This window comes from Varanus komodoensis, unplaced genomic scaffold (assembly GCF_004798865.1).
Source record: "Varanus komodoensis strain SLA01 unplaced genomic scaffold, ASM479886v1 scaffold16, whole genome shotgun sequence".
Classification (NCBI taxonomy): domain Eukaryota; kingdom Metazoa; phylum Chordata; class Lepidosauria; order Squamata; family Varanidae; genus Varanus; species Varanus komodoensis.
In genome coordinates this window covers 9109443-9129456 of record NW_025335468.1, presented here as the reverse complement: position 1 = coordinate 9129456, position 20014 = coordinate 9109443, and the positions used below count along the sequence as shown (strand labels likewise).

Below are 20014 nucleotides of genomic sequence, written 5' to 3'. Positions count from 1 at the left end.
AGGGAAAATGAAGAATGTGTTTGGTTTTTCAATTTTTCCCCTTCCCATTTTTCCTCTCTGCCCTCTTCCCCCGCAGACTTCAGATTTATTCACATCAGATTTCTTTGCATCTTTCTTCGAAAGTTGTCTTTGCCTTGTTTTTGCCTCTGCAGTCCAGGTTTACAGCTGACATGTTAGGCTGGAAAGGAGGGTGGCATTCTTAACATTTATTTATTTATTACATTTCTGTACCACCCTGTAGGCTCTCTGAGCAGTTGACAAATATTAACTATCATAAAATACAATTCATAAAATATTCATAAATTCAGGGTACTCATAAAATACAGTGAAAACTACAACAATATGATACAACAACAGCCGTAGGACAACAACCGCAGCAACCAATGAACAATATTTAAAACTGGTTCAGCAGATATACACACACAGACCAGTTGCAACTCTCTAGTATCCTCACTGAAATATATTTTTCCTCTTTTCTTGTATGCTTAGTCATGTGACCTGGAGGAAGTGATGATGGATGCCCTGGTGAATGATAAGCCAGAATTTGTCAAGTTGTTTGTCGATAATGGGGCCAACATGTATGACTTCCTGACATACAGCCGGCTCCAGAGACTCTACTGTACTGTTTCGCCAAAGTGTCTCCTTTACACTCTTCTGCTTAAAAAACATGAAGAAAACAGACTCACTTTGGCAGGGATGAGTGGCCAACCGCACAAGGAAGTAGGGGACACTTGCCTGCTCTTTACTCTTCATGAAGTTTCCAGGGTGCTGAAGGATTTTCTTCATGATGCATGTCGAGGCTTCTACCAAGACCCTAAGTCTGGAGGCAAGAAGAAAGGTGTAAGTTTCTTGAAGGCAATTTAGAGCATTGAACCCAAGACTTGGCCCTGATCAGGTCCTTTGGGAATCTACATCTAACTTTGCTACTCCATATCAGTTGATTATTTTCAGGGCCAAGAAGCTGCAGGTGGCAAGTTAGTGCACTCACAAGCCAAACCACTCTGGATATGTAATGTGTGGCTCTGTCATAGGGTAGCCTGGTCTCCCCTTTCACAGAAGACAGTCCTATGTTTGAAGGGCTGTCAGAGAACTATTCTTAGTTCAGAGTTGTCCTCTGTCTGAAGGCCTGTCCTGTCCAATTCAGGTTTGAAGACAATGATCCATACAGGAATTTTGGAGAAATTTGCAACAGTTTCAAATGGGTTTGAATTTATGTGAATCTGGTCATTTTAACTTTCCAGGAAGTATATGCACATTTCTTCATACACATATAGGAAGAAAAAAGAATGCCAGCCAAAGATGCACATTTTCACACTGGGTTAAAGAAAATAGGGTGGATGTGGGCATTTGCAGCTTCCTCCTTATCTCTCTTTCTCTCTCTATCATGCACACACACACACAGAGTTCAGGGAAGATTTGTGCAAATTTGCATTAACTAATGCACATTAAAGTGGATTAGTGCAACTGTGCAAGTGCACATTAGCCAAAGCAAATTAGCACATGTAGAATAAATCCTCCTGCAAAGTATCCAGTTCTATCCAGAAAGACAGAATGAAAGCCATTTGACAATTCTCAAAACACGGATGGAATGGACTTAACAACATCTGCCCATTGCTGGAACCCTAACAACTGTAATTCATCAGCAGTTATTTGCAACTAAGCAGGCCTGTTTCCCACGTCATTCTTTCATACTGTGGTGAGATTGACTGTATTTCTATTTAAATACAGTATTTATTTCAAAATCATAATTAGTTCTAAATTTGCATCTGGACATATCAGTTGGCATGGGCAAATGTTATATCCTGTTCTCTCCTCTTTTTTGGCAATTCACAAGTAGCCATCCTACATACACATGTGGCTAGATATGGGACATGGCAGTATGTGCCATGCTGTCGCAACACTTAGCCCCACACCTCACCGTATGTAAAACACTCCCATGATCCTTGGCATCTGCTGTGTCCCCTGCGCTATGACTCTCATGTTGCAATTGCCATCCCTGTGGTCTTCAGCAGTAAAGCCTGTTTAATCCAAAATCCCATTAGGCTCAAATGGGCTTACTCCCTAGCAAGTGTGTTTAGACTTGCAACCCAAGGCAGCAACTGCCCATGCCCTTACTTGGAGACAGTTCCACTGAACAGAGTTGGCATGTCCTGCAAGTTAAAATCTCAAAGTAAGTCTGGAAACCTAGGTATGCCCTCATGTTTTGGCCAAACAGCATATCCATTGATAGTATTACATGACTGTCTATAAATCTATTACCTACTGCTCTGTGAAGTTCTTGGTGATGAGTAACAAATATTCTTAACCCCTTCCCATATCATTCTGTGCACTGCTTTTTATTTTTAAAAAGATTCTTCAGATTGTGGTATGCTGCTCCTTTCATGTTTTGGAACATCTCTCCAAACAGGTTCTTAAAAAGTTAGCATGGCAGATATCAGCACAGCTGTCTTACTCCTTGTCCCCCTCCATTACCTGCAGACATGAGATCATATTGTTGCTTCTAGGTAGAAGCTGAGAGTACCATGCAAAAGACAATGAACTCAGGAAGCTCTTGTTTGGCTATATGGAAGCATACAAATGGTAGGAAGATGTTACCTGTGGACCAACCCTAAGAATCCAAATGCCAACGTATCTTTCAATGCATAAAGGAATCAGTGAAGGGGTTGAATAGCTTATCCTTAACTTTATGCATTAGCTTTTGCATGCTAGGCCAGGTAGAGGCTTGTTGGAATTTTAATTAGTGTCTGTTGAAAAGTGCACTCTTTCTGCCAGCACAGAATGGAACACAAAGTACCATGAATGGAAATTTCTGATGTAACAAACATGGGTCATATGGTTAATTGCAGCTTCTTTGTGCCATATTTCATGCAGCATGCTTTCATAACTATTCATTTGTATCCAAGATACAGCTGCCCTTTTAACTCTATAGTGTCAGAGAACAAATTATCTCAGGGTCATGCTAAAACCAAACTAAACCAAAAAATAAGTAAATCCAAGGGGTGATTTAAGGGTGTGGGGTGGGGGGTAGGAAAACTTTTCTTTTGCATTTTACCCAGAAAGAAGTACCATTTGGTGCTGCATGGGGTGACCTTGAGTCATCTTTTACAAAGGAGGGGTGCCAAAGAACACTTCTCCCTTGTAATGTTTGTTCTGTGCAATTCTATTTTAAAGATAATGAACCCTAAGAACTGCTTTTCATCAACCAGTACCACCTTTCAGCAAACTGAAAACATGAATTTTTGCTGCTGAATTCCCTCATCCTGCTTTTGCATTAATAACTGGGCACAAAAGCTCTAATACAGACACTTTGGAAGCATAATGTTTGTCTCTGTTAGAGAGGTATTCCCCCTTCAGAGCATTACAAAAATATAGCTTTATAGAGGGTTTGCCCATATAGCCAATGTTGTCAGATGCTCCTTAACACACATAATTTAATTTAAAGAATTCATCTCCTGCTCTAGTTTAGAAGTGTATAAGGTAGGAAATGCAGTTCCACAGTTACCTGATCCAGATCCTGTGCTGTGATGTACTCACTTGGACCATCCTAATTCACTTAATTAGCATCAGTAGAGTATATATCCCTTTAAGAATGCAAAGCTGCCCTCTCCAGTGACAAGTAAGGAAGTGGCTGGTGGTGGCAGTGCCCAGGATGAGCTACAAAAATGCTGGATCCTGTAAAGGATTGCTGCAGAGCAGAGGGACTCTTCATTTGCAAAACAATGGGCCTGAAATCCCTAACACATTTGATAGTTAGGATCCTAATGATTGTTCGCATAGAAAAATATCTAATTTTGAATTATAGTTGTATTAGTATAAGTTCTTTGTTTGTTTAGGATAAAATACATCCAAAAAGCCCCTTGGATATTAATCAGAAAAGTGAAAATCCTTGGAGAGACCTATTCTTATGGGCAGTGCTTCAAAATCGGCACAAGATGGCATACTACTTCTGGGCTATGGTAAGACAGATGCTGAAATGCACATTTTACCTGTTTCTTTTCCCCCTGAGAGACAGACTGGAACTGTGCAGCTTGGGAAAGGGTCACAGCCCTTCTCCTTCAGTGCCACAGCCCTGAGCAAGACTGGGTCCTCTCCTGTGATGGTTATTAAGTTTGTTTGTTTATTTGTTTTTAACCTGCGTTTTAGGCAGAGCTGGCCCCATTTTGCTGCCTGAAGCAAAGAAAAAGATGGCATCCTCTCCATTTCATATGCTAGCTGGACCGACAATTGAATCTTACTTACTTCAGCACTGACAGTGGGATAGTGTCCTCCACCACCTCACCGGCACCAGGCTAGTTTGGGCAGGTCAGACTGTAAGGCCTACACAGGTCTGTCCTCCTACAGAGTGGAGGCCACAATCACCCCTGTTCAGAGTTGGTGTCAAGAAAAGGCATGGGGTGGGGGTACTGGTAGCAGCATCCCCTAAACATGCTGTTCTTCACCATGACAGCCTGCTTGTTCACCTGCCTCTTGCCCTGGCCCAGGCAACCATGGTGGTGAGAAGGTGGAGCCGGAGGTCCTCCACCCTACTCACTCACCAGCTCCCTTCTGGGCAAGTATGGTAAACACCTTTTCCCTCCCTTTCTCCTTTTCAGCAGATCAAAACAAACACTCCTAAAATACAGTTCTGTATTAACAGAAGCTTAACATGGGGGGGGGGGTGAGACAGAGCTTTTTCTATGAATGCTCTTAACAAGCTGCATATAACCAATAATGCTTCCTCTGTGGGAATCCAGACTAGCTTCTGCCCATGCAAGGATCTGATCCCAGACTGGAATGGCCCCTTCCCCTTCCTTTCAGAGAGTCTTGACTCCACCCTGGGCTGGTTCATGCTGCTTGATTGCCAAATGGCAGGAAGACCTGACATTTTGTAATTGGTCCACCAGTTTGTCCTGGTGTTGCTTCCCTTGTTCTAGGACATGCGCAGGGTCTCACGCTACCTAAGAACCTTCAAAATGGAGAGGCTGCCATGCAGTGCCATGAAGGGTAGGCCTCATCTGGCACCAGAGCCCTCACTCCAGGAAAGGCTTAAACTTCCGTCTCCTCTGCTTGTTCACATGCCCTGATCTGCCTGAACAACAATGGTGGGGAGGAGGAGCAGTAGATGCCATTTCCTACTCGCTCAATGACACAAGCAAGTGGCGCGATGATGAAAGCAGAGGGGGCCAGGGTGGTGAGAAGGTAGATTCACTGAGGCCCACTGAGCCTATCTTGCCTTTTGCCCTTCAGGCATCTGGAGCTGCTATTGTACACAGGGCCAGGTGTGATCCAGATAAGACAAAAGAAGCAAAAGTCTAATGAGAAAGAGAAATATTAAAAGCCTTCCTTCCCTCTGAAAGTGGCCAGAGAATGCTTATTGTTTCAACTGGAGATGGGAGTGGTCAGCTTGCAGTAGTGAAGCAGTAAATCTTCTGACTTGTTTGTTTCCTGGCAGTGAAGGATAAAGATCTAAACACATTCTGTTTCCCCTTGTAAAACAAAGAGAAGCCTTCAAATTCTTGACTGGAGAAAAGGACGCAGCATCACAAAACTTGGACAGTCCTGTCTTGCATGAGCTGCAATTGAAGAGAGAGCCTGGATTTACTATTGTAGGAAGATCCCAGAAGAGTGCAAATGCCTACAAGTTGTTAATGAAAGGTGGAATCTAAAGGGGAGGAGATAAAAGTTCATATATGCTTCCCTTTTCACCATTGTAGACATCACGTTTGCATAAGTGGATTTAAGCCTTAACTCCCCCCCATAAAGCCCCCAAACTTAAGTCCTTCAAGTGAATGCACTCTTCCAACATCCGTCAGGCTTAACACTGGGCCAGTTCACACAAGATGACAACCTGTCATGCCATATTGTGCGCATGAAGTGCTGTGGTTCATGCCGGCCAGCTTTACTGGAAGTAGAAGGTCTGAGCAGGGATTGCTGTGTCTACTTGAGCTGCCTGAGCAATCCTTGCATAACCCTGAAATGAACTGTGGGTTGTGAAAGGTAGTTTAACCCTCAATTGACCTCTACCATCTGGATTGAGATGACATGGCATGGCAGCTGGGGCTTGCATATTCATAGTAGAAGTCAAGCATGTGATGAGGTAATTAATCTGTGGTGGGCTGTTGGGTCTTTCTCCCATGAAATTCTCTTCTCTTGGACCTGACCTCATGTATTCATACAACACAGTGTACCTTGCTGAACACTTTCTAGTCAATTTATCCTGTTCTTTTCCTCAGCTAGAGGGAAAGGATGTGCCATCAGTGATTTCAAGGCTAACCAGACATGTAGACCTAGCCCATGTGATAAGAACAGCTCTATGTCAGCCTCCTTCAAGTGATGCTCCCCAGATTTGTTTGACTACGGCTCCCATTATCCTCAACTAGTAAGGCCAAATAGGCTGTAGTCCAACACCTACAGAGGGCACCAGGTTGAAGGAGGCTGCTCTAACACATACTTGTGCATGTTTTTGTGCTTATTGTGATATATCTTTATCTTTAAATTGCTGAAATATTTTTAGATATGGTAGGCCTACATAAAATTACATGATGGTGGTGGTAAGCAGTATATTGAACTTCCATATAGTGATTGCAAGAACAACTGAGTGATTTCATGTGAGATGTGTTTCCTTTCCAGGGCCAGGAAGGTGTAGCTGCAGCCCTGGCCGCTTGTAAAATCCTCCGTGAGATGTCCCACCTGGAGACAGAAGCTGAAGTAGTCCGCAGAATGAAAGAAGCGAAATATGAACAGCTTGCTGTAGGTAAGTACCTATGCAGGATCCCATGCGTAATACTTGTCTGGACAACCAGCAAAAGGAATTCCTCCTTGGCCTTGCAGTATAACCGTTGCCCTTTGCCCATAGCATCATGCTTCACCTCTAGCATTGTATCTGCAGACCTGCACAGGTGGTGGTGGGGGGGGAATATGCAATGCAGCCCTCCTGTGTTTGCTCACTGCTGCTTCCCTCTTTTTTCTTAACACAAATCCTTTAAGAAGGAAAAGCAGACTATCACAATGCCTTTGGGCTGATAGCAGTTGGAACCATCTGTCTGAAAGCACCCCAGTTCTCCCAAAACTACTTTAAAGATACATGTTGCATTTTCTAACTTGAAATGTGAAAGTGAGTGAGCTTACACACAGCAAGCTGCTATGATGCAACTTGTTACTCATCCCAAATGTGTTTGAACCACCACAGAAAAGCCCTGCTCTTGTTCCCCATTCATCCCTCTGAGATCCTGATCCCCCTTCTTCCCAGTTCCTGGAGCAATTGGTCAGTCAAGAGAGAGCTAAGGGGCGAGCAGAGAAGGGCAAGCAGCAGTTCCTCCTCCTTGGTGCATGCAGTTTCTGCCCCTTCCAATTTTCTCACCTATGTTGGTGGATAAGCCTTCAGAGTTCTCTGCTAAGCAGGTAACTACTATCATGTGATGAGGGTAATGTGTAGCCAGGCTTTACAGTTACTGGTGCATTCCTGTGTCTGGGAGAGAGCTATTTATGTGCCTGTGTTAGAAAGAAAGCTGTGAATTCCATTCTATTTCAGCACACAATCTTGACATAAAAGAAAAGAAAAGAAAAGAAAAATAAATTAAATTAAATTAAATGTTCTTTAAGCAACATGAATGGAGGCGGTAGGGAATTGTTCTCCCCTGAAAGGCTGTATGAGTGTTCCTGGAACATAAACTAAGTATTCAGCCTGGAGGAAACTGCAAAAAAAAAAAAAAAAATAAAAAAAAAATAAAATAAAATAAAATAAAATAACATTTGAACATACTAAAACCTGAATGAGCATGGTTGAAGGTATGCCAAAACTATTTTTATCTGTCTGTTTACCAGATTGATACAACAGTTCGCTAGCAGATGCCCTTAGGAGAGTTTATAAGCATAAAAACAGCCAAAATGCAAAATAGTGCAGTTAACAGTAATATGGTGTTTGATACCTGCAAAGCTTAATAAGATGTATTTGGATACATGCTTTTAAGGCTGGAAATGCTTGGCTTTTATCGCAGATATCTGAATCATATGTGGTGGGATTGTTGGGAGCAGACTGAGTACTGGAGGCAAATGATATTAGAAAGAGGAGTCAGTGTGGTGTTGTGGTGAGAGGGCTCGACTGGGACTTGGGAGATCTAAATTCTAGTTTCCATTTGGCCATGGAGCTCATGGGGTGGCTTTGGGCCAGTCAGGGACTCTGAGCCCAACCTGCCTCACAGTGTTTGTGAGGATAAAATGGAGAGGAACAGGAAGATTATATTGGTCATGCTGGGTTCTCTGCAGATCAACAAACATCAATCAATAATAATCAATAAATATGAACAGCACTATTTAGTCTGGGATTTAGCACATAGCTAGAAGAAGGTATTTCACACATCATGAAATCTTTAATTATACACTTATGGAGCTTAGTCAAAATCATGTGAGTTTGTAAAATGGGAAGATTTCTATTCTCATTTAGTAAGGGAAAGAATATTGACAAGTTTGGAATTAACAGAGATGGATGAATTGTATTAACAGATATGATATGTAGGAGAAGTAAAAACTAATCATTATTTCTGAAAAATGGACAGGTTTGATCAATTTGGAATGCACATTATGGCAGGGTTATGCTTCATATGAATTTGTTTAAAGCACTGAAACTTACTTGTAACAATATGCTATGTTTTATTTCTCTTCTTCTTCTTACCTGTAAGAAAGAATACTAGGAGAAGCCATCAGTATCTTTGCATAGCTAGGACAATATTGTACCACATATAACAATAAACAAGTTGAAACAGTCATGCTGTGATGAGAATTCAGCATATCATAACATTGTCTTTTATGTTAGTATCAGACAAACCTCTCACCAAATAAATGCTTGCCTTTAATTTCCAAGTTTATTGACTAATGATATTTAAATATAATCTGAAAGGACACTGTCTCCCAGAACAGACTTGCTTTTTCAGAAGTGAGCGGGAGACAAGATCAAATTTGTAGCTGATATGGATTTCCACCTGACATAAATAGCCCAAAGCATTTACTGACTTAAGCTTAGCTTGATGATAGTTATCCTTGACTTATGGTACTTCCAGATAAGTCATTGTCTTCAGTTTGGTGCCCTTCCTTGTTCCACCCCCCTGCATCTTCTGACTTTTTCTTATCACAGAAAGTCAGTCAAGGAGAATAAGATGGAAAAACACAATGCCTTCCAGCTGAGTGGAGTGCGAAGGAGCTCTCTCTCTGGAAGCACCCCTAGTAAAACCCAGGCTTGGCTACTTCACAGGGCTCCTATGAAGGCCTTTCCAGACTTTATGGAATGCAAAATGCAGTGGTTAGGCTGCTGACTGACATGGAGCATAACTTGCAGTTTTAAAAGTGTTTCCCATGCATTTGCAGGTGCAAGCCAAAGTGCTTGTAGTGATCTATGAAATCCTATACAGCTTGGGACCAGGGTATCGCAAGGACCACCTGCCCCTATGCGTACCTGCCCAGGCTCTAAAAGAATCTGAGGCAGCTCATCTGCAAGGGACTCACCTACCTGGAATTGTGTGATGAATGCATTGCCTTGTTTTGCTCTTTGGGCCAGAAGCTGGCTTGCACAAGTTCGGACTATTAGTCCATCTAGACCAGTATTGTCTCCTCAGACCAGCAGCAGCTCTCCAAAGGCTTTTCCTACCAAGTATTTTTAACTGGAGATGTCCAGAACTGAAGCTGGAATTTCTGTATGTAAATCATGCGCTCTGCCACAGAGTTATGCCCCTCCTGGGGTATGGGTGTGTATATGTGTGCTACAGATTTTTGAGCATGAAATGTGGGAGTTACCCACCTCTTCTCTCCTACCTTTAGCTTAATCACTGCTCTTTCCTCTGTAGCCTTCTTCTTCTTCTTCTTCTTCTTCTTCTTCTTCTTCTTCTTCTTCTTTTTTAAAGAGAGACCCCTTTCACTAGGAGCCCATGATTTCCTGCTAATTGTTCAGGTTGGAATGCAAATGCTGAGAATTTCCTTCAAAGCAAAGCAAGAAATGCAGAAGTGTGTGAAAGTGATATTTAAAAAAGACTGCCAAACAAATTCAGACTTAAAACAAATCTTTCAAGTGTGATCATTAACAAGGCTTAAGCTTTGATTATTTTTTACATTAGACTGAATACATTTATTTTTCATTTCTCATTTTCCCCAGAGGTGACATGCTCAAAGGCAGTTTCACAAAACCCCCTGCCTTGAACAAAAGAGGGTTCTGTAAGCTAGCTCCACCCTGTCACTAAAGACCTTGGAAATTCCTTCCATGATTCTAAGAATTTTGTAATTTCTTGTAAGGAAATTGTAAGGAAAATACAACAAAATTGAACCATTCCACTAAGCACGATGACAAAAACAATAAATAATAATAAATATATAAAATGTTACATCATCAACTAATTCACATGAGTAAAATCTATGTGTATATCAGAAGTCACTTTTGACATTCTTATGTCAGCAGTTCTTAAGTACGAGGATGGGTGATCTTGTGAGTAAACCATGAAGGGAAGTATCCTATGCATGTTTAGACAGAAAAAACTCCCAGCATGCCTCACCCAGCAATGGCTGTGGACTCTGTTTCTATCTAAACATGCATCCAATTGAAGTTATTAGCTTCAGGCTTCTAATGCATCTTTTTATCTTCATAACATTAGAAGATGCAGAACTGAGTGTGTGTGTGTGTACACATGCAAAGATACAGGAAAGGACACAATTTTATTCTCTAATTCTGTTTGGGTAAACATCTCCGCTTACAGTACATAGCACACAAATGCAATGACTGTTCACTTCTCCATTTGCCTTTTCAGAACTGTTCAGCGAATGCTACCACAATAGTGAAGATCGAGCATTTGACCTGCTGGTGAGAAAAAACCGGTACTGGAGCAAAACTACTTGTCTCCACTTAGCCACGGAAGCAGATACCAAGTCTTTCTTTGCTCATGATGGGGTGCAGGTAAGTAAAATCCAGGGGATTTTCCCTTTGGAAGGTATTACTAATGCTTATTTAAATTTTGAGAATGGAAGGGTAGCAATTATCCAGCTCAGAATAACTGGAGCCAGAAATTAGGGTGGCCCAGTTATATGTTTACATCGCAGGAACATATCCACAGCCTCACCTGCAGAAGAGGAAGGGGAAAAATAGAGCTGATGCAACCGTTTCAGGTAGATATTAAATAGCATGGGGACAGATGAGACCCCTGAGGAACTCCATGCTGTAGAATCTGGAGGCCACCAGAGCCTCAAGTGACAATAATGGATCAAGCAGAACCCCCAAACTACAGACCTGCTTCTTCAGGGGGAGTGCAATCCCATCTAGAACAGGACACCTTCCATCCAGCCAAAGGAACCACCCACCAGCAAAATCTCAAGCCTGTCTGGATTGAGCTTCAGTTAGCCCTTGCCCAGTCCGTTGTTGTAGCCAGGCATCAGTTTAGCACACCCACAGCTTCACCTGCTGTAGATGAAAAGGAGAAATAGAGCTGCATGTCGTCAGCATACTGATGGCAATGCACTCCAAAACTGCAGATGACCCCATTCAGTGGTTTCATGTAGATATTAAGCATAATAGGGGACAGAATTGAGGAACCTTGAGGAACTCCATGCTGGAGAATCTACGGGGCAGAACAATATTCCACAAGCACCTCCGAGTAGAAATGAAATCACTACAACACAGTGTCATCTCCCTCACTCCCAACCCAGAGAGTCACCTCAAAAGAATACCATGGTTGATGGTATCAAAAGCTGCCAACAGCATCAACCAGGTCAATTTCCTCTGTCTCTCTCCTGACATAGCTCATCAAACAGGGCAATCAAGGCTGTTTCTCTGCCAAAATTGAGCATGAAACTCAACTGAAACGGATCCAAATAATCAGTCTCACCCTACAGTGTCTGGAGTTGATTGTCAACTACCCTTTCAAGAACCTTGACCAGGAAAAGGATATTAAGTATCAGCTCAAAATTATTAAGGTCTTCCAGGACAAGGAAGGATTTCTTTGAAGTGGTCCCACCGCTGCCTTTTTCAGGAGGCAGGATTTTTTCCTTATTGGTTTTCAAAGCCAAGGGGGCAAGGATCCGGTACAGACGTGGCTGCATGAACCTGGCCAAGCACCAGGGCAACATCCTCAAGCTGCACCAAACAGGACCAGACTGTGCCTGGGAAATCTCCACAGATTCAACTGCTTTAATGTGGAAAGACGACCAGAACACCACTGAGCTGTTAGCTGTCTGAGCCACATTCCTCTTACCTGGCCAGTTCTCCTCCCAGCCCGAATCTCCCTGTACCCCGCACTACAGCAGTTTGGATGCACAATATCTTGGCCCCATATTCTCCCTCCCAGACACAGTCTCAGGCATATGTCCTTATAAGTAAGGAGCAGGTAAAGGAGAAATGGAAAGGCACCCTCACTGTCAAGGCATCCTGAAGAGGCAGACCAAAGGACACTCCCCTTTGGTGTCACCCTCTCTGGGGACACCCCTGCCAGAGCAGCCCACTGGTGGTGGGACACCAGGAGGCTGCTGGATTGCCATGCCATGTCAGTGCACCCTGCAGTGCTGGGCTCAGTGTTGGGGTGGGGAGGGGAAGCTTGCTGGAGCTCTTAAGGCGCTGCAGGCCTTTTCCCCAAGAGCCTCTGAACCTCCTCACTAGCCCCAGGGTGTGGAACCATTAGGCCACAGTCTGCTCATAGAACAGATTCTCATAGCTGGTGTCATGTCATGCCAACTTCATAACTTGGTCCTTAAAATTCCAGGCTTTTCTGACAAAAATTTGGTGGGGAGATATGGCAACATCCACCCCAATCTTGAAGCTGATCTGTGGATTCGCATGCCCTCTCCTGATCTACACGAATTTGATATCATTTCGGTAAGGACCACAGAGGAGCTTGTGTAAAGAGAGTTGGGGAGGAAAAGATAGTGCGAGGTTATCATGAAGATAAAATGGAGAGGAGGAGGATCTTGTAAGCTTCCTTAGGTTCCTTGTTAAAGGAAAGGGGTTATGAATGATTATGGTTATTAATCGTAACTGTAACCATAATTCTAAACTATAAAACAGCCCTAAATAAATCATAAATTGGTGTCATGATAGAATTCCCTTCCATATTCTGAAAGAACTGTAAGGTAAATTGCACATGAAAAAACATGGCATAGAAAACCAGATCTGCTCCTTCACTAGTGGAGATGCAAGTACAGTAAATAAAAAGCAAAGATAGCAATTAATTGCAGGCCTTTCTGCTTGCTCACAGGTTAGCTGTCTATTGTGGCACTTTTGCACCCTCAAATCTGGGTGGAATCGCCCATGCCTCCCTTGTTTCTAAGAGAGGCTAGAGAGGCCAACAAAGCTGGCCATCAGTGCTGATTCCGGGTTTTCTAGGACCCTGGAACAAGACACCCTCAACAAGCCTCCCCTCACGGTGCACCTGCCATTGTCACGTTGCCATTGCTCGATTCTCCCCCTTTTTCTCTTCTTTGCCACTGCTTGCTTGCTTGCTTGCTTGATGGGCAGGCTGGGAGCCAGCAAGCAACAGCATCTACCACTCCAATCATGCCTAAGCCCTGGCCCCACTTGCCATATATAGGCCCAGATATGAACTTTGGGGGCTCACGATGCTTGCTCCAAACTGGAGAAAAATTCCCGTACCACCCACCATCCATCTGCTCTTTTGTTACCCAGAACTGTCATCCCCCCTTCCCTCAAAAGAATATTATACCATGAAGGCAGCAATGGCAATACATTGGCCCTGGGCACAGGCAAGGAGGAAGTCCAGTAGCTCTTGGGAAAACGTTTCCCAAAGGCTGATGGAGCCATTCATCCCACTGTGCTACCAATTTGCTGGGCACTGGAGAGAGAAGAAGGGACTCACTTGCATCCAGTGCATCCAGAGCTCCACCACTGCTGCCTTAGCAGAGTTGTTTAGAGCAAGGCAGGAATTGGGGTTGGGAGGGATGTTAGTAGTAGGGGGCTTCATGCTGATTGATTTAGAAATAAGCAAACCTATTTCCCTTTTGTCAGGAGAGGGGATAGGAAACAACTTAGTTTATGTCCAAACTGATCTTGTACAGTCACATCACAGTCTGTACCTTCGTGACAGGCAGAAATTCAGGCTAGTGAGACTCTTCCTGGCACAGAGGGGTAACCAAGAGGTAACTTGCACCCATTTAACTTCTGGATGTTGTACTACTACATCATCCTCTGCTAGGAAAAAGAAAGTTAGTGACTGTAATCGTATGTCTGAGCCATCACTATAATGCCAAAAGGAAGGAGGATCAGGAGGATTTAACTTTTGGTAACTGCTCAGAGAGCTTCGGCCATTGGGTGGTCTACAAATAAATAAATCTAACTCATAAAGCACCTGGCACAGGGATGGTGAGCCTATGACCCTTCAGGCACTGTCGGACTGCAACTCCCATTTCCATCACCAATTGCTACGCTGCATGGGGAGTGGGGGTGTTCAGGAGCTGGAGTTTAATAATATCTGGGGAACCACAGGTTCCCCACTTCTATGCCTGATGCCTTCTAACTGTGTCCACTGGAAGATACAGACAATCCCTGCCTGCCAGCTCACAATCTTGTAGACACCATATGAAAGGGAAAAGGAATGCAGCACTGGAGCAGCCACACTTTTACCGTCGATGGATGTGGCGAGGTTGCTCTGCCCATTTTCATGATACTCTTCCTAGAAGATGGGGTGTGCAGCCTCCCTCGCTCTCCTTGATGATCTTTTATGCAGATCCTTAAGCAATCTGGCCCTTGACAGTACACCATGTGCCAGAGCAGACATTATCTCATTCATTTGTGCAGGCTCATCCATCAGCTCTCTCTGTCACTTTCTTGTAAATATGCAGAGTCTCCTCTAGTCTGATCCACAAACCACAAGTCAGCCTTCCCAAGGTGTGGGTCCTCCAGATGTATTGTGCTACAGTTTGCTTTACAGTTCTTTTTCTGCTCTAAGCATTTAATGTGCCTGCTGAAGAAAACACTACTTCGAAAGGTCCTTTTGTCAGCAATACCTCTGTTGGTGATCTTCCTGGAAACTGTCACTCTGGAAGGCCCTTGGTATACCCATGCCAAGTGGAAATCCCTTAGTCTCCCCAAGATACGCATTAATACCATGGAGAGATCTCTCCATATTCACCAGCCCAGTCACCGTGGTCTTTGTCTGAAGCCCTCCCCTGTATCCCTCCCTCTAATAAAGTGAGGGGCAAGCTTGCAAGGAAGAGGGCTTTCAGTCACAGTGCCCCAGCTCTGAGATTCAATCCTGCTGAAGGTTCAGCTGATGCCCACTCATCTTTCTTTTAGACACCAATTTAAGATGTTTCTGTCCTATTGTTATTTTAACAGGTGAATTGTTGTCTGATTTTTAATGATGATTAAAAGATTTTATTCCATTTTATTCCATTAAATGCTTCTACCTTGTGATTCTATTAAATTTTGCTACATATGGACATTATGTTTTAATTGGTCTGTATTTTTATTTTTTTGGATCCCCATGTATGTATTATATATTTTGACTTATTTAATTTTAGTAGCTTTTATATATAGATTTGTATGATCAGTTTTATTGTGAGTTGTTGATTTTATTGTGTTGTAAGCCACCCAGAAAGCCTGTGGGGTAACGTATAAATTAATTAAATAGATAAGAGGCAGCTGAACCTCTTTCTATCCAAGTGCAAGCAGCAGGACATTTTGGGGATCAAATCCCATCTGATGAGATAAGCTTTCATCCATGAAAGCATGCTTTGCCACAAAAGAGTTGATTGTTCTCTCATTCCAGAAGACCCATGTTTTTTTGGAAACTCTGGTATTCTCAGCTCACCCTGTGTGTACAGAGGGGAATCTCCTGATTCAGTGGTTATTCTCACTTGGAAGGGACGGCATGGTGGGGAGTACATTAGGCACAATGACCTAATGCAGCCTTGCTGAACATGGTGCCATCCAGATGTTTTAGAATACAATTCCCAACATCCCAGCCAGTAGTAGTTGTACATCCAGACAGCACAGGGTTGGGGAAGGCTGGGTTAACTTAATGATTTTAGAGGAAGGACAATACAGTCACTGAAAACAGAATGGTGTCACTGGAGTTCTACCTGGATTGTGGTGGAGAAAGCCTTCTGTTCCTGTGCAGCTTTAGTTTACTTACCTATTATCAGTATCAGATTTATGACCTTGCTCTCACCCTTGGTGTGTCCATAGGATATGTTGAAATGGCTTATGGTGCGTTATTAAAGTGGTGGTAAAAATCTCATAGCCACATTGAAAGTCTCACCCTCATCTCAGCAGTAGTCTCCCTGCTTTTCCAATTTTTTTAAAGTAAATCTATTCTTTTGCAGTGAGGAAACACAATTGATGCAGGGAGCAGAGTCATTAAAAGACCTTGACAATCCAGATACTGAAAGAACATTGCTTTTTCCCAAGGAAGCAGAGAGGTAAGGCTGCAAAGATTAATGTAATCCAGAAGCTTTAGAAGAGAGAACAAAAGAAGACACTTCTCGGGCATTAATAGCCAGTTAGGATAAATGGAGGTCCACAGGGCTACTGGATGGGAAATCATGATTGGTCTTTTATCTTCATGAAGTACCCACCTGTAACATTGGTGCTGTTTCTACTGAGGAAATGGAGTATGGAATATATATAGAAGAATGGACGTCACTCGCTGCCCGGGCCTATCAAGGTTTAAGAAGGATGGCCATCTGTTCTCACTTGTACAGCTCAGTAGTGAAGTCAAGGACTGAAGCAACAATCCTATAAAGTGTTTCAAGCTGTGCCGCATAGAAATTCTGTTTCCCTACCCCCCCCCCCCAAACCAACAGACCTGACAAGAGGCCCTTGGTTTGCATATTATACAGGGTTTTGATACCTGAGTTACAGCATTTTCATTTAAGGTGGGGGAGACGGGTGGGAAGAACAGCAGTGAAATGGGTGCATGGCAGCCAGTTGCACAAGTTTTAGAAAGAGCCATTCTCTGAAGAATAGCAAGCCGTGCCTCTCTCTGAACCGGTGGCTGCAGACTATGATTGCAGCGGCAGTCATGCAGTGGCATGATTAGCGTGGTTCTAGGGTCCACATAGAGGGTGCCAGATTCAGAGCAAAGGGATGTTCTCGGTTTTGGAAGCAAATGTAGAGCAGACTAAGATGGCAATGTAATTCTCTCAATATCCAGTTCTAAGGTAGCTGTCTCTAGAAATATTATCAAGAGGTGAATTGCTACTCTAACAGTCACTGCAACATCTCCCCTTCATTTCATATTAAATTCTTGTTAATCAGCCACACATTACTGTGAGGCAGAGGAACACTGTGTTTGCAGTTGGAAAATGGACAGGAGGGGACATTTGAAGTCTTCAACATCACTGGCTATTTGGATCTGTGAATGCAGGTCTGCCTGCATGGACAAACGTTTGGCGGGTCGGGTGAGGAGGGGGGCAGTCCACTGGCCAATTTCAGCAACTCTGACGGTGCTGCTTCCTTTTCCTCCACTGTCGAAAAGCTTAGGGAGGGGGCTTTGGGGATTTCCCAAGGCGTGTTTTGCTGGAATTTATTTAGGCATTTTGTTGTTGTGCAAGAAATCAGTTTGGAAAGTTATTTTGGTGTATTTAGAAAATTCAAAGTAGCTGAGACATTGCCCGCCTCAAATAGAAAGAGGGTTGAGGACCACATTATTTTTAAATGTGGGTCTACCAGATGTGTCTTTTTGTCCTCACGTTTATTTTGGAATATGTGCAGAGCCCCCAGTCCAGATGTGTGTGTGTGTGTGTGTGTGTGTGTGTGTGTGTAGGGTGGATGTGTGTGTGTGTGTAGGGTGGAGCTTTGAAAATCCAGATTAGGACCCTAAGGTGAGTATGCGTACAGGAAGCGAGCTTTGATTGGGGGCCCTCCTTTCACATAAAAGTGAAAAGAAGGCATTGCTGCTGGACACGTTTAAAGTAATGCCTCATTGGGCACTAAGCCACACAAACCTGATTTCACCTTCAACTTTAGTGCCATTAGCCAAGATCAAAAGTATACCCTTTGCAATTACTCCCACTGAAATCAATGGTATAGGCAGCCAAGTTAAGATTGAATGTCTTCACTTGACTCCTTCCCATGATGTGGAATAGTTATTACTTTGGCTAAAACACTATGCAATAGTTAGATTTCTTCCCCATAAATAATCAGTTCTAGAGACATCCCCTCTTCATGGATCACTGCCTTGTCGTGGCGAAGGGGCTTGCATAGCTCAATGAAGCTATGAGCTATGCCACGCAGGGCCACCCAAGATGGACAGGTCATAGCAGAGAGCTCTGACAAAACGTGATCCACTGGAGAAGGAAATGGCAACCCACTCCAGTATCTTTGCCATGAAAACCCCATGGACAGTACCACAAGGCAAAAAGATATGATGCCGGAAGATGAGCCCCTCAGGGTGGAAGGTGTCCAATATGCTACTGGGGAAGAGCAGAGGGCTAGTACTAGTAGCACCAGAAAGAATGAAGCGACTGGGTCAAAGCCGAAAGGCCACTCAGTTGCCGATGTATCTGAAGGTGAAAGGAAAGTCCGATGCTGCAAAGATCTATACTCCATAGGAACCTGGAATGTAAGATCCATGAATCAAGGCAAGCTGGATGTGGTCAAACAAGAGATGACAAGACTGAACATCGACATCTTAGGAATCAGTGAACTAAAATGGACAGGAATGGGTGAATTTAATTCAGATGACCATCAGATATACTATTGTGGGCAAGAATCCCTCAGAAGAAATGGAGTAGCCTTCTTAGTCAATAAAAGAGTAGGAAATGACAGAATGATCTCAGTTTGAATCCAAGGAAAACCATTCAACATCACAATAGTCCAAATCTATGCCCCAACCACTGGTGCTGAAGAGGCTGAAGTTGACCGGTTCTATGAAGGCCTACAACACCTTCTAGAATTAACTCCAAAAAACGATGTCCTTATCATCATGGGGGATTGGAATGCTAAAGTAGGAAGCCAAAAGATAACTGGAATAACAGGCAAGTTTGGCCTTGGAGTACAAAATGAAGCAGGGCACAGGCTGGTAGAATTTTGTCAAGAGAATACGATGGTCATAGCAAACACACTTTTCCAACAACTCAAGAGACGACTCTACACATGGACGTCACCAGACGGTCAACACAGAAATCAGATTGACTACGTGCTCTGCAGCCAAAGATGGAGAAGCTCTATACAGTCAGTAAAAACTAGACCAGGAGCTGACTGTGGCTCAGATCATGAGCTTCTTGTTGCAAAATTTAGGCTTAAATTGAAGAAAGTGGGGAAAAGCACTAGACCACTCAGGTATGACCTAAATCATATCCCTGATGAATATACAGTAGAGGTGACAAATAGATTTAAAGAATTAGATCTGATAGACAGAGTGCCTGAAAACTATGGATGGAGGTCTGCAACTTTGTACAAGAGGTTGCAATTAAAGCCATACAAAAGAAAAAGAAATGCAAGAAAGCAAAATGGCTGTCTGAGGAAGTTTTACAGATAGTTGAGGAAAGAAGGGAAGCGAAAGGCAAGGGAGAAAGAGAAAGATACAAACAATTGAATGCAGAATTCCAGAGAATAGCTAGAAGAGATAAGAATGCCTTCTTAAGTGAACAGTGCAAAGAAATAGAAGAAAACAATAGAATAGGGAGGACCAGAGATCTCTTCAAGAAAATTGGAGACAGGAATGTTTCATGCAAAGATGGGCATGATAAAGGACCAAAATGGCAGGGACCTAACAGAGGCAGAAGAGATTAAGAAGAGGTGGCAAGTTTACACAGAAGAACTATACAAGAAAGAGCTTAACGTCCCTGATAACCACGCTGAGGTGGTCACTGACCTCGAGCTGGACATCCTGGAATGTGAAGTCAAATGGGCCTTAGGAAGTCTGAGCAGCAACAAAGCTAGTGGAGGTGAAGAATGAAGAATGTTTAAACTACTGCACCATTGCACTCATTTCACACGCTGCTCAAAATCCTACAAGCTAGGCTCCAGCAGTATGTGGACCACGAACTACCAGAAGTACAGGCAGGATTTCGAAGAGGGAGAGGAACTAGAGATCAAATTGCCAACATA

General features: G+C 43.2%; 1 protein-coding gene across 1 annotated transcript in view; it reads left to right on the top strand.

The window, feature by feature from the left end:
- Positions 1–20014, top strand: part of TRPM5 (transient receptor potential cation channel subfamily M member 5) — a 57960-nt gene that overhangs the window by 22513 nt on the left and 15433 nt on the right. The window contains exons 11-16 of the mRNA XM_044426089.1: positions 490–840; positions 3834–3956; positions 6610–6733; positions 10767–10912; positions 12708–12820; positions 16285–16380. Coding sequence (XP_044282024.1) covers positions 490–840; positions 3834–3956; positions 6610–6733; positions 10767–10912; positions 12708–12820; positions 16285–16380 — 953 coding nt within the window. The remainder of the gene's footprint in view (positions 1–489; positions 841–3833; positions 3957–6609; positions 6734–10766; positions 10913–12707; positions 12821–16284; positions 16381–20014) is intronic.